Here is a 15,087-nt window from a genome sequence, read left to right as displayed (position 1 = left end):
TTATTTTAGCATCAAGCAAGGGGAGAGAGGCAGGAGGACCCAGATGATGGCCAACAGAGGAGAGATACATAGTGAAGCTTTTGAGTTCAGCAGCTGTAGGTGACTCCGCCTTTTAATCTCAGAGTCTGTGAAGGGAGAGAAAGAATGAACAGGGTCAGAGGAAAAAGATGGGCATCATCTTTTTTGTTTTTGTTTTTGTTTTTGGGTCACACCCGGCAGTGCTCAGGGGTTACTCCTGGCTGTCTGCTCAGGAATAGCTCCTGGCAGGCACAGGGGACCATATGGGACACCGGGATTCGAACCAACCACCTTTGGTCCTGGATCGGCTGCTTGCAAGGCAAACGCCGCTGTGCTATCTCTCCGGGCCCAGATGGGCATCTTCTTCCCAGGGCTGGTTAGCAAGAAAAAGTGCTTCCAGAACCAAACATGTTTTGGGGGGCACTGAGATCATGTGCTCCCAAAATTTGTGGGGATATTTCAGATCTTGTTATATATCTTTCCTCAATTGGTTTATTTTCTTTTAAACTTGATTGATTGATTGATTGGGTTTGGGGGCACACCCAACAATGCTCATGGGTTACTCCTGGCTCTGCACTCAGAAATCGCCCCTGGCAGGCTGGGGAGACCATATGGGATGCTGGGAATTGAACCTGGTCCCTCCCGGGTTGGCAGCATGCAAGGCAAATGCCCTACCATTGTGCTATCTCTCCAGCCCCTCCTCAATTGGTTTAAAGGCGGAACTTCTCCCTTTCTAAAAAGTTCCACTTAGGTGCCCAAGCCATAGCATAGTGGGAAGGACATTTGCCTTGCATGCAGCTGACCCAGTTCTGATCTCCAGAATCCCAAATGATCCCCTGAGCCTGCCAGGAGTGATTTCTGAGTGCAGTGACAGGAGGAAAACCTGAATACAGCTGGTGTGCCCCCAAACAAATAAACAAACCAAAACAAAAAATACCAAAGTTTCATTTAGTGGCCCATCCCAGTTAGCACAGTAGATGAAAAATCCTATTACTAAATGAAGTCTTCCTACCTATAAATTAAAGAACCCAGAAACGAAGGCCAGTCCTGAGCTTCAGACACATTTTTCCTCCAGAAAGTGACTTTCAGTGTCACCTGCTTTTGTTGCACCATGACGAAGTGATGAGAAAGAATTGCTCTGATTTTTAGAGGAGGAAACGATAGATTTGAAGACATGACAGCTTCTTCTCCTTTCACTCTGTTTTCTCCCTCTACAACTTAATTTCATTTAGTTCAGTTCAGCTCCAACGCTTGCTAGCTTAAAAAGCCAATGATCCCATCTACATGTGTCTTATTTTCCTCTTCTATAAAATAATGCTAAATGGACCTGGCTCTTTACATCTTTACAAGGTTATTATGCAGACCAATGAGTTAATACATGTAAAACACTTAGAAGAGTGCAGGATGCTTATTAAGCATTAATTATAAAAAACATATAGCAGCCTAATAAGCATTGCTTCCATTAGACTAATTATTATTATTATTATTTTTTGGTTTTTGGTTTTTGGGCCACACCCGGCGGTGCTCAGGGGTTACTCCTGGCTGTCTGCTCAGAAATAGCTCCTGGCAGGCACGGGGGACCATATGGGACACCGGGATTTGAACCAACCACCTTTGGTTATGGATCGGCTGCTTGCAAGGCAAACACCGCTGTGCTATCTCTCCGGGCCCCAGACTAATTATTTTTAAAACCACCTTACTGGCTTGAATTCTGAAGTGTGCTCCACACAATTTATTGATTCACTGATGTGACAATGTGTTTCAGTGAAAAGCAGCATTGTGCAGTCAATATAGAAATATATTTTTTGGTTTTGGGGTCACACCCGGCTGAGCTCAGGGGTTCCTCCTGGCTCTATGCTCAGAAATCGCTCCTAGCAGGCTCGGGGGACCATATGGGACTCCGGGATTCGAACCAATGCCCTTCTGCATGCAAGGCAAACGCCTTACCACCATGCAATCTCTCAGGCCCCAAGTGCAGTCAATGTTTTTGAACACTTACTGTTGAGGTTTAGTTCAATATATTGCACCCCATTCTCTTTAAACTTGGGGTTTAGATCATACCTAGCAACGCTCCAGAGTCATTCCTGGACTCAGGAGTGACACCTGGCAATGTATACACACACACACACACACACACACACACACACACACACACACACACACACACACACACACACACATATATATATATAGTGACAGAGATTAAAGCTGGGATGGCCCCATGCTCCTCACCTCCTGTACTATCTGCTTGCCTTCTTGTTAAATATATGAACCAATTAAATGACAATTAAGAAAAAAGACAGAGGCAAGAGGAAAACAAAGCTACAACCATCATTTCGGAGGAGTCTGGTAGAAAGCAGGAAGAGGTCTCTGCCAGCAGGTGGCCTCAGTTAATCTTAGCCCTGAAAAGCAGAGGCTGAGAATCCAAAGCACTCTGTCTGAGGGTTTGCTAAGAGAAAAGGAAGCCGCCAACCCTTAGGCTATATTCTCGACTATGTTGGACTCTTCTCCTTTTCCTCAACATTGTCACTGTCCTACTTTATGTCCTCACAATTTTTCAACATTTCCCTCCCTGTACTGTTGACTTACACCCCTGACTTTCCTTTCCTTTCCTTTCCTTTCCTTTCCTTTCCTTTCCTTTCCTTTCCTTTCCTTTCCTTTCCTTTCCTTTCCTTTCCTTTCCTTTCCTTTCCTTTCCTTTCCTTTCCTTTCCTTTCCTTTCCTTTCCTTTCCTTTCCTTTCCTTTCCTTTCCTTTCCTTTCCTTTCCTTTCCTTTCCTTTCCTTTCCTTTCCTTCCCTTCCCTTCCCTTTCTTTTCCCTTTCCTTCCCTTTCTTTTCCCTTTCCCTTCCTTCCCCTCCTTTCCTTTCCCTTGTCTTCCCTTCTCTTCTCTTTTCCTTTCCTTCCCCTTTCCTTTTCCCTTTTCTTTCCTTTTCCCTTTCCCTTTCCCCTTCCCTTCCCCACCTTTCCCTTCCCTTTCTTTCCCTTTCCTTCCCTTCCCTTCCCTTCCTTTCCCTTCTCTTTCCTTCCATTTCCTTCTCTTCCCTTCTTTTCAGGGAAGGGGCACACCAAGCTGTACTTAGAGCTTATTTTTGATTCTGCACTTCAAGCACCCAGACCACTGTAATTTCTTTGGCTCCTTGCCTTTCTTTTCTACTGGAACTTTCAAATTCTAGCCTGACCTTAGTATTATCTTGGGTCACTTCAACCATAATTGACAGGGCTTTCACTACGGCACTATTGAACCACAATAGTTATTTGTGGAATAAATAACCTACATAAGCAGCAGAGTCAGAGAACCTGAATGTAATCCCATGACCTCATTCAATTGCTCAATTTTTTTTTACTTTGTACTTGACAGTATGAAAGTATTCATTCATTTTCTGAATTTTGAGCTATGTCAAGCTATCAGAAACTATTTATTTCCAACACATGTGTCTTATGTGTACAAAGTCATTCTTGGGGAAAAAAGGACTAATCTGCCCCTGAATATAAAAATGTTTTTGATTTCTGTGATTTATTGTTATTGCCTTTTCTGATAGAAGACAGCAGACTGGGAACTTTTAAAATAGAGATCTGAACTGAGAACATTGTTTAAAAACCCTTGTTTTACGTAGACACACATCGCTTCTTCCTTCTCTTCTGGGAAGGTCTTCCATCAGAGATCATTTTGCTGTTCTAGGTGTAGGCGAAGTGATGGGGGTTTAGTCTGGTTATCTTCTGGAGGTAATGAGACTTAAAAAACTAGGAACTCTCGGGGCCGGAGTGGGGGTGCAGTGGTAGGGCATTTGCCTTGCACATGGCTGACTTAGGACGGACCATGGTTCAATCCCTCAGTGTCCCATATGGTCCCTAGACTCAGGAGTGATTTCTGAGCAGAGTCAGGAGTAACCTCTGATCGTTACCACGTGTGGCCCAAAAACCAACCAACCAACCAAACAAACAAACAACTCCCCTCCAAAAAACCTAGAAACTCTAGACAACCATATTCAGACTAATCACCTAAGACAAAAGAAAGCAAATGGAAGAGTAAAGATGTAAGAGACAAGAGGTGAGAATGACCATAGAATTTAAGTTCCTGGTTCTAGCCATTCCTGAGGCCAAATCGTTCTTTATGACTTAGATTTTATGATTTCATTTTAGCTTTGGTTTTCAATTACAGGTAACTAACAGTATTCTGATCAGTATAGTCACCAACTTGCTACTCTGGATGGTTGGATGAGGTCTTAAATACATACATAAATACATACATACATATCTACACATATATGCATATATAATATACACACATATATAGTAATTTTTATTAATCACTTTTCTCAATAAATTAAAATCTGCCATTTAAAAATTTTATTTTGGTGTTTGGGCCACAACTGGCCCAAACATTTACATTGTTATTGTGTGAATTCAAAATATTTTCATTTTGCAAATCTATAAAAACTATACTTATTAACAATTATCTTCCTACTTTCCCTACCTCAATTCCTAGTAATAACCATTCTTCTTTATATTTCTTTTTTTTTTTTTTTTTTTTTTTTTTTTTTTTTTGTGGTTTTTGGGTCACACCCGGCAGTGCTCAGGGGCCACTCCTGGCTCCATGCTCAGAAATTGCTCCTGGCAGGCACGGGGGACCATATGGGACGCCGGGATTCGAACCGATGACCTTCTGCATGAAAGGCAAACGCCTTATCTCCATGCTATCTCTCCGGCCCTCTTCTTTATATTTCTATACTTGAACTATTTGAAATATTTCAGATCATATAGCATTTGTATTTCTGAGATCAGTCTATTTCAATTAACATCAGATTTGGAAAATTGGGCTGGACATATAGTAAGTTGTTAAAAACTTGCCTTCATGCAGCTGATAAAGGATTCACTCCTGAGCACTGCCAGCAGTGATCCCTGAGCACAAAGCTAAGAATAAGCTTTGAATAAGTACAGTGGGTGTGGCCAAAAAAAAAAAAAAAGAAAAATTCAGCTATATTCAAGTATATAAAAAGAATTTTCCTTTGTGAAGTATGACTGGCATTCCTTTGTATGTGCGTACCAACTTTTGTTTATCCATTCATCTGTTGATGGACATCTTGTCTATTTGAATACTACTGTTTTGACAGAGCTCTACAAAGATCTTGAATCCCTGTTACTTTTCTTAGCAGTTTCTTTAAAGTTTTCTCTTAGAAACTGTGTTTTACAATACTGCCGATGTTAGGTTTTTATGCAGGCAATGTTCTAACACCACACCCTCCACCAGCGTATACATTTCCCTTCACCAATATCTCTCTCCACCAACTTCCATCCCTTTGTCAAGTCCCCGTGTTGAACTCTTTTGGATATTTACAGAGAAAGGAGATAGCTGGACCTGTTTTTATTTTATCTTTGTGTGTGTGTGTGTGTGTGTGTGTGTGTGTGTGTGTGCGCACGCAGAATCTCCATACAGTTTTGCTTTACCAAGTGACTTTCATACATAACTGTTCCAATTTGTTCACAAACTTATCAAAACTTGTTATTTTGTGTATATATGATGTGTGGTGTCTTTTTATGGGGTGCATGACCAGTGGTGCTCAGGGGCTACATCCGGGTTTGTGTTCAAAGACTATGCCTGGTTCAGTGCTCAGACCTGGTAGTCTTTGAGGGAGGGGGGGCTTTGAAGTGCCAAAGATTGAAGCAAGATTGAGGATGCAGCCACAAGCAAGAGGAATCTTAACCTTTGTCTTATTTTCTCTGGGTAAGTGTGTTTTAATATTAACCATCCTAATGGAGGGAAGGAATTTTATGACTTTTTAAATTACTAGATATCAGAGAATTTATTTATAATTCTCTGGTTTTTAGTGATGTTGAGCTTTTTTTTATGTATTTGTTGGACATTTATATAGCTTCTTTTGGGAAACAGCTATTTAAGTGCTATGCCAATTTTTCAATCAGGCCATTTTATATCTTTATTACTGGTTGTAAAATTTATTTATGTATTCTAGATATTAAGCCCTTATTAGAGTTATGGTTTGTAAAGATTTTCTTCCATTCCAGAGGCCAAGTTTTTATACATACAATTTTGCTATTTCATTTTATTTATTTTGAGTTTTCCAGGCAGTGCTCTTGGTCCCTGGTAAGTGCTTGTGGGAGCATATGGTTTTAGATATTGAGTCATGGTTGAACTCACGCAAAGCATGCATATTAAGAATTACTTTATTTAAACACCGTGGTTACAAAATTATTCAAAATTGATTTAGTTTCAGTCATACAATGTACGTCATCCTGCACCAATGCACATTTTCTACCATCAGTGTCTCCAGTTTCCCCCCACTCCACCCCTTGCCAGACTCTGGGGAAGACATTTTACTTCTCTCTTTTCTTTTTTTTCCTTTTAGAAACTGGTTTGTACTATTGTTAATGAAGGGCTACCATGCATATCACTTTATCCCCTTTCAGCACCCATTTCTTGTTCAGAGTGATCCTTTCCAACTACTATTGTCATAGTGGACCCTTCACTACTGGAAGTACACTCCTGCTCTTTGTGGCAAGCTTTATACCATAGACTGGTCTTCCTGGCCCTTATCTCTATTGTCTCAGAATATTATTGCCATATTATCTTTTATTTTTCTTATATCCCACAAATGAGTAGATTATTCTATGGCTATCCCTTTCCCTCTGACTCATTTCTTTCAGCGTAATACTCTCCATATCTGTCCATGTATAAGCAAATTTCATGACTTTATTTTTCCTAACAACTACATAATATTCCTTTGTGTAGCTGTACTAAATTTTTTTAGCCACCCATCTGTTCTCAGGCACTTAAATAAACATAGGAATTCAGAGAACTTTTTCTACATTGTGTTTTTGGATTCCGAGGAGTTGTATTGCTGGATCATATGAAAGCTCAATGTCTCGTTTTTTGATGAGCATTCATATTGTTTTTCAAATTGGCTGGACCAGTTTACATTCCCACCAGCAGTGAACGAGAGTCCCCTTCTCTTCACATTCAATCAGCACTAATTATTTTTGTTCTTTGCAGTGTGTGCCAGTCTCTGTGGTATAAAATATTTTACTGTTGTTTTGATTTGTATCTCCCTGGCTAGGTTAGTGATGTAGAGCAGTTTTTCATGTGCCTTTTGGCCATGTGTATTTCTTCTTTGAGAAAATGTCGTTCATTTCTTCTCCCCATGTGTGTGTGTGTGTGGGGGGGGTTTAGCATTTATTTTTCTTGCTAAGTTCTACCAGTGTCTTGTATATCTTAGGCAAAGCATTTATCTTAAACTCAGTTCTATCTCTTTAACTCTATACTTTTTCATTGAAAAATAATCAGGTATAATATTATTTACTCATATTTTCAGTGCAGCAAAACATTTATAGGCCATATACACTTACTGATTTTAGACTTGACATAAGACAACAGTTTTCTTTACTGTACTTTGATTCAATTTAGTCCCAAGAAGGATCATCTAGAAATTTCTAACTTAATGTGTGCACTTTCTTATCACCAGTTGAGTTGTTCAAGTTTGTCACACACTGAAATTTTAAGGAAACTGGTGTGCTAAACCTCTCTAAATCGTGGTTTTCTCAGTTTAGGGACTATTTTGATCTGAAACTTTCAGACTAATCCTGGGCCATTATTAGTGAAATCATGAGCCAATTTTAGAAAACCTCAATAATAACAAGTCAGAATCTAAGACTATTCGTCTTCAGATTGTCTTCCCAAGTACTTAGAGACGATCATACTTGAAGGATTTGGTAAATAAACACCAACTGACTGTATCAAAGGTACCAAATCTTTCATGATTGTTTTACCAAGGTCTCCCCAATCCCAAAGTTAAACAGGTCCCCAACAGTGCTTAGAATACTAAATGGTCGGGGCTGGAGAGATAGCATGGAGGTAAGGCATTTGCCTTTCATGCAGGAGGTCATCGGTTCGAATCCCAGCGTCCCATATGGTCCCCTGTGCCTGCCAGGAGCAATTTCTGAGCATGGAGCCAGGAGTAACCCCTGAGCACTGCCGGGTATGACCCAAAAACTACAAAAAAAAAAAAAAAAAAAAAAGAATACTAAATGGTCTTCTTCAGATAATGAGAAGACTTAGAAAGAAAAGCCTAATTGCCATGTGACCTCTATGCCATAAATACTGTTTCTTATTAGTCTTCTTATATACTGTAACTTTAAAAAGTATGCTAAAGATTTCAGTGTAGAGGATTCTAGAGCTTTTGATATCCATAAAATAAATTTAATTTCTAATTTAAATCTTATTTCATCCCAGTAAACCCATACAAAAATCAGAGGAAAACTCACCTGTTACTTTGATATCTCCTGTGGCTTTGGCAATGTCATTCTCAATCATACAGGAGTATGTGTTGTTGATTGTGACATTGTACAGTACAGAGACAACTTTCATGGTCACATTTTCAGAGTTTAGCTCAAAACTGGTGTTGGAGATTTCTGAGAAGTTGGCTCCCTGGTCAACTTGGGATGCCCAGGCCACCGTAGGTTGGGGGAACCACCGGGGAGCCTCACACCGTAAGCTTTCTGAGCTGGCATTGTAGTCCACATTCACTTCCGGGATGCTGAAGGCTATGGGTTGAAGGTCAAACAGGACAGAGGTCAAGGTCGGATCATGAAGACAATATGGTCTCTGCTGTGCTTGGTCTTAAGAAACAAGTTTATTTCCACCATTGAAATAATTCTACTTCCTCAACTTGTTGATTATGCTTGTTCACTGTTATAGATACAAATAATTTTTTACATACAATATTGCTAAACATTACAATCCCGTAGTAGTCAATGCACCATTGTACCTACCTTCTAGGTATAGCATTGGTCCTACAAGTGAAAAATGGGCCAGTGATTACAATAAAGTTGATCCTTTAGCAAAACTGAGTATATTTTCCCCCCAGGCACCTGTGAAGCTTGAATTTTATGTATGTGTCTGCATGAAGGGTGAAGTTAGAATAGGAAGGGGGAGGCACAAGGAAAGCAAGATTCTCCTAATGTCTACATAAATCCCAAATTTAGGCCTTGTCATTGCAGGGACTTGGAGTTTGTTTGGGTAGATGCTATCCTGTCCTGTACAGTATTTAGGGAGAGAATGTAGCATTTGTTTTCTTCGAGGGAAAGGTAATTGCAACTGAAATTAAGACTGACTTCCTCCTCACTCTGGATGGACAGATACTAATGGGAAAACATTAAAGGCCTAGATTTTTTATTGTAAAGTACAAGACACAATTGATTCTTTTATTGAGCATCTTCCTTGACCATGCTGTTGATGAGTGTGGGCAGTGAAGGAAATCCTTATCCTGCTCTGTACCTCAGTGGAGAGAGAAAACCTACTGGTAGGAGGCAGGGAACAAGCTTTGGGAAGCTGTGTGGGAAGTCAGTGTGCAAATCAGTTACCTACCGCTTACTGACACATGCTCTGTATTAACTTCTGGAAAGATTTTATTTTATCCTCACAGTAGGCCTAAGGCTATCTATTATTATTATTCTCCTACTTCAAAATAATTTCTTACTTTTAGAATAACTTTGGATGTACTTAATAAATGATGCCAGGAGAATTCACCATAAAGTTATCTATCATCTTAAAAACCCATGATGGATTCGCCATGTTGGAAAACCCACAATTGAGTATAACTATCACCTCAACTTCAGACTTTTAGAATTTCACCAAGTTTTTTTTTTGGGGGGGGGTGGGGCACTTCCAGTGATGATCAGGGGTTATTCCTGGCTATGCGCTCAGAAATCGCTCCTGGCTTGGGGGACCATATGGGATGCCGGTTGAGAGAATCAAGGTTCATCCTGGGTCAGCCATGTGCAAGGCAAACTCCCTATTGCTGTGCCATTACTATGGCCCCGATTTCACCAATTTTTATACTGATATCCTTTTCCTGTGCCAAGATGCCACATTGCTTTTAGTTGTCCTGTCTCTTTAGGTTCTTTGGTTTGTGTCAATTTCTAGTATTTCCATGATTTTCATGGCCTTAATAATTTTTTTTTTGGTTTTTGGGTCACACCTGACAGCACTTAGGGTTACTCCTGATTCTATGTTCAGAATTTGCTCCTGGCAGGCTCGGGGGACCATATGGGATGCCCGGATTTGAACCACTGACCTCCTGCATGCAAGGCAAATGCTTTACCTCCATGCTATCTCTCTGGCTTCGGCCTTAATACTTTTGAGGAACACTGGCTCAGATTTTTTTACCTCCATGTTGGGATTTATCTGACATTTTCCTCATGATGAGAGTTAAGATGACCTTTCCAAGACTTTGGAAAGAAAGACTGCAGGCGGTGAAGTGTCCTTCTTATCACACTATACCAGAGATCTCTGGCTTTTCACACAGCATCACTGAGCACATGGTTGTTCTATGGTGGGACTGGTTTCTTTGGAAGTTGGTCTTCACTAAACCCAGCATTAACTTAGTGTGGTGAGAGGAAGTAAATGTGGTACGAACCTCTCCCAGAATGAGATACATGTAAATACATTATTTGGAATTTTGGGGCTAAGCAATAGTACAGTGGCTAGGGTGCTTGTCTTGCACGTGGCCAACCTAAATTTAATCTCCAGCATCCCATACGGTTCTCAAAGTCTTCTAGAAGTGATCCTTGAGTGGAAAGCTAGGAAAAAGCCCTGAACCACAGCTGAGTGTAGCCAAAAAAACAACAAAATAAAATTATTTGAAATCATCTGTGAGAAAGCTTGTTTTCATTGTCTTTGCTCATTCATAGAAGCATGAAATAGCTCAATGGTATTATTATTCATTTTTTGTCTCACATTGTTCTTGCTTTGCCACTGGTAGTCCTTTAAGTCCACTCCAGTTGATATTTGGTATGAAGTGACTTATCCTCATTTTAAGATGAAGAAAATGAGACTCAGGGAGGTTGGCAGCTCAGGCCAATTTCTCACTCAGATCTAACTCTTGCTCTGTGCTTCAAACCATCAACCTCAGAGGTTGAAAGGGGCACAAGCTAGCTAAAACCTGTGAGCTCAGCAGTTTCTTTCTCTACTCAGGGCTCCCCTCAAATGCCAAGTTTTGTGGGGCCTCCCTGTCATGTGGAAGGCCAATCTATTTATATTTTTAAGACATTTTATGTGCTTTATTAATTATTGTATATATATTTTTGGGGGGCTTTGGGCCACACTCGGTTACGCTCAGTGGATTACTCATGGCTATGTGCTCAGAAATAGCTCCTGGCTTGGTGGACCATGTGGGATGCCGGGGACTGAACCCAGGTTTGTCTTGGGTCAGCCACGTGCAAGACAAACACCCTACTGCTGTGCTATCGTTCCCCATTATTATTTCTTCTTATATATTTTTCTCTCTCTTTTATTTTTTGGTCACATCTGCTGGTGCTTAGGGTTTACTCCTGGCTCTGCACTCAGGAATCAATCGGGTAGTGCTTGAGGGACCAAATAAGATGTTGGGATTGAACACCGTTTGGTTGCATGCAAGACAAGCACGCTATTTGCTGTACTATTTCTCAGGTCTTATTTTTTTTTTATCTCTGCCTTGTCAGCTCTCTGAGATCTACACTGAGTTCTGCAAAAGAAAGCACAATTGCCTTTGTTTTCTCAACCATCATTTTTCCTTCCCTCGTAGCTATAAGTTCTTTAAACATTAATTAAGAAAACCTTTTAAAGTTGGTTATGAACTTCAGTTGAGTTGAGATAGTGATAAGGGATTGAGTTGGTATTGAGGGTGTGTTTCTGTGAAGAAGGATTAGTGGACATATGGAATACTTGAACTTTTTTTTAACATGAGCTCAACTGACATAATATCCTCTTGAAACTTTTTTCTTTTTGTTTTGTTTTTGTTTTTGGGGGGCTACACCCAGGGTTCCTCCTGGCTATGCACTCAGAAATCGCTCCTGGCTTAGGAACCATATGGGATGTCAGGGGATCAAACCACAGTCTGTCCTAGGCCAGCCACGTGCAAGGCAAATGCCTTACCACTTGCGCCAATGCTCCAGCCCCCCTCTTGGAACTTGTTTCAAGAGGATTCAGGTCTTGGGTTCAGGTCTGCTGAGCAGAGAAAAGCCCTTGGCCAGACTATAAGCTTCTCTCTCTCTCTCTCTCTCTCTCTCTCTCTCTCTCTCCCTCTCCCTCTCTCTCTCTTTCTCTCTCTCTCTCTCTTTGGGCCACACCCATTTGATGCTCAGGGATTACTCCTGGCTAAGCGCTCAGAAATCGCCCCTGGCTTGGAGGGACCATATGGGACGCCAGGGGATCGAACAGCGGTCCTTCCTTGGCTAGCACTTACAAGGCAGACACCTTACCTCTAGTGCCACCTCACTGGCCCCCTATAAGCTTCTCTTATTAGCAACAATAGTAGCTGCCAGAAATAGATATTTAATTTGTCAAAATAATTTATTGAAAATAATAGTCTTGAAAATATGCATTTTTGAAAAAAAAATTCTTTTTTTTTTGTTTTTGTTTTTTGTTTTTGGGTCACACCCGGCAGCACTCAGGGGACACTCCTGGCTCTATGCTCAGAAATCACTCCTGGCAGGCTCGGGGGACCATATGGGATACGGATACGGGAATTTGAATCACCGACTTTCTGCACACAAGGCAAAAAGCCTTACCTCCATGCTATCTCTCCAGCCCCGAAAAAAAAATTCTTTAAAGTATTCTTGAAAATTCAAAGGAGACTAACCTCTAGAGTAATGCTTGGTGATTCTATTTTGTCTCTGGGTGGTATGGTGAGAAATAGGGGTGAAACAATACTTGATGGGATCTCTCAGTACAATTGGGAGGTGTTTTCTGTTTGTTCTCTTAAAGAAGGTAAATTTCGATGCTGGAGCAATGGCACAAGTGGTAGGGCATTTGCCTTGCACGTGCTGACCCAGGACAGACTGTGGTTCAATCTCCGGCATCCCATATGGTCCCCCAAGCCAGAAGCAATTTCTGAGTGCATAGCCAGGAGTAACGCTTGAGCATTACCAGGTGTGGCCCAAAAAGCAAAAAAAAAAAAAAAAAGATAGATTTCCAGAGTGGCATTGAGGGATTATCTGTCTGGAAAGGAGACAGCAGATCTAATAAATTTGGGAAACTTCGTTTTAGAGTCTCCAATAAAAGCTTTTTAGATGAATATAATGTCTACTTTTGTTGCTTTCTTCTTGCTTTTGGGGGAAGTCACACTCAATGCTAGGGGAGTCATGTATTTAGGGTAGCAACCATTGGTGCTTGGGGAATTAAGAGGAGTTGGGAATCAAATTCAGGACTCTTACTGGTAAAGCATCCATGCACTTCAACTAGCGCTTTTAGAATGAAGTGTGGGTCTTAGACGGCAAAGATGGCTGCTAGCAGAATTATTTTCTTGGCAGGGTGTCTTTTTCTCATATTGCTACTCATGCATGAGCATATAACATCAACAGTCCACACCCCTAATGGCTGGAGCAGTGGCGCAAGCAGTAGGGCATTTGCCTTACAAGCGTTAACCTAGGATGGACCATGGTTCAACCCCCCGGTGTCCCATATGGTCCCCAAAGCCAGGAACAATTTCTGAGAGCATAGCCAAGAGTAACCCCTGAGTGTCACCTAGTGTGGCACAAAAAAAAACAAACAAAAATAAAATAAAATAAAAAATAAACAGTCCACACTCTTCAGCTTGAAATAACATTTGGCTCTTTCTTTCTCCCCAAAAGCAACTCACCTCCAGTTTTATATTCAAGGTTAGCATTTCCCTTGCCCTTTGAGGTGATGATGTGGCATTTATAAGTGCCTGCATCGGTGAGTTGCACATTTTTCAGCCTCAGAGAGGCGTTGCCAACTATCACTTGATCAGCAAACACTGCTGTCCTGCCTCGGAACATTTCATCTTGGCCCGACAGGTAATCTTTGCCTTCTTTGAACTCGTGCACTGGGCCCCTGGCACCTTCCTTCAGCCACTGAATAACAATATCCGCAAGTTTGATGTCAGGTTCAAAGGTGCAGCTCAGGATCCCATCTTCCCCGATGTTCCCAGCAGAGGTGAGTGTAGTGACGGTGATGGAGTGTTTGCCTGCAATTCAGGAAGCAAGGAATCAGTGCCAAGAAAGGGCAGCTTGGCAACTTAAACCACCAGAAGTTTTATGGGGGAAAGAATGGAGGGCACCAAGGCCAAACAGTCGTATGAACATTGAGTAGAAATAAAAAATGATCAGACTTGAACACCAAATCCAAAGCCAACGACAACAGAATCAACACCCAATCTACAACATGCTAGACACAGAGGGGACCACTTATAATAGCAACCTAGGGGTACGGGGGTAAAGGAGGGGAATATGGGATGCATGCTGGGAACAGGGGTGGAGGGAGGACAACATTGGGGGTGGGAATGCCCCTGATTCAATGTCACTATGTACCTGAAATACTACTGTGAATGATTTGTAATCCACTTTGGTCAAAATAAAAATGATTAATATTGAAAAAAAACAAACAAACCAAGGGATATGGGTTGGAGAGATAGCACAGCCAGTAGGTTGTTTGCCTTGCATGCAGCCAACCGAGGATGGATGGTGGTTCCAATCCCGGCATCCCATATGGTCCCCTGAGCCTGCCAGGAGTGATTTCTGAGCGTAGACCCCTGACACTGCTGGGTGTGACTCAAAAACAAAAACAAACAAACAAACAAAAACCCCAAGGGAGCACTTCTGCAAAATGTTTAGCTATGAAGTAGAATGGAGATATACCAAAAGAAAAATGAGTGGGGGTCTGGAACAATAATACTATGAAACAATAATAGAAAGATACTTACCTTGATATCCCATAAGGTTTCCTGAGCCCCTCCAGGAATAATTCCTTTTTTTTGGTTTTTGGATCACACCTGGCAGCACTCAGGGGTTACTCCTGGCTCTATCCTCAGCAATTGCTCCTGGCAGGCTCAGGGACCATATGGGATGCCAGGGTTCGAACCACCAACCTTCTGCATGAAAGGCAAATGCCTTACCTCCATGCTACTTCTCCGGCCCCATCATTTTTTAAAACTTTATTTATTGATTGATCAATTGATTGATTGGTTTTTGGGCCACACCTAGCAGTCCTCAGGGGTTACTCCTGGCTCTGCACTCAGAAACCACCCCTGGCTGGGGGACCATATGGGATGACAGGACCC

General features: G+C 41.4%; 1 protein-coding gene across 1 annotated transcript; it reads right to left on the bottom strand.

Annotated features, from left to right (window-relative positions):
* Positions 1 to 14,166, bottom strand: VTCN1 (V-set domain containing T cell activation inhibitor 1; the record flags this gene model as incomplete). The annotated part of the gene is made up of 4 exons (XM_049765970.1): positions 1 to 125; positions 8,294 to 8,572; positions 13,648 to 13,995; positions 14,148 to 14,166. Coding segments are annotated over 4 exons (771 nt in total), but the record flags the coding sequence as incomplete, so codon positions are not given.
* Between the last annotated feature and the right edge of the window lie 921 nt (positions 14,167 to 15,087).

Source organism: Suncus etruscus, chromosome 19 (assembly GCF_024139225.1).
Source record: "Suncus etruscus isolate mSunEtr1 chromosome 19, mSunEtr1.pri.cur, whole genome shotgun sequence".
Lineage (NCBI taxonomy): Eukaryota > Metazoa > Chordata > Mammalia > Eulipotyphla > Soricidae > Suncus > Suncus etruscus.
This window is presented reverse-complemented; position numbering and strand designations above follow the sequence as displayed.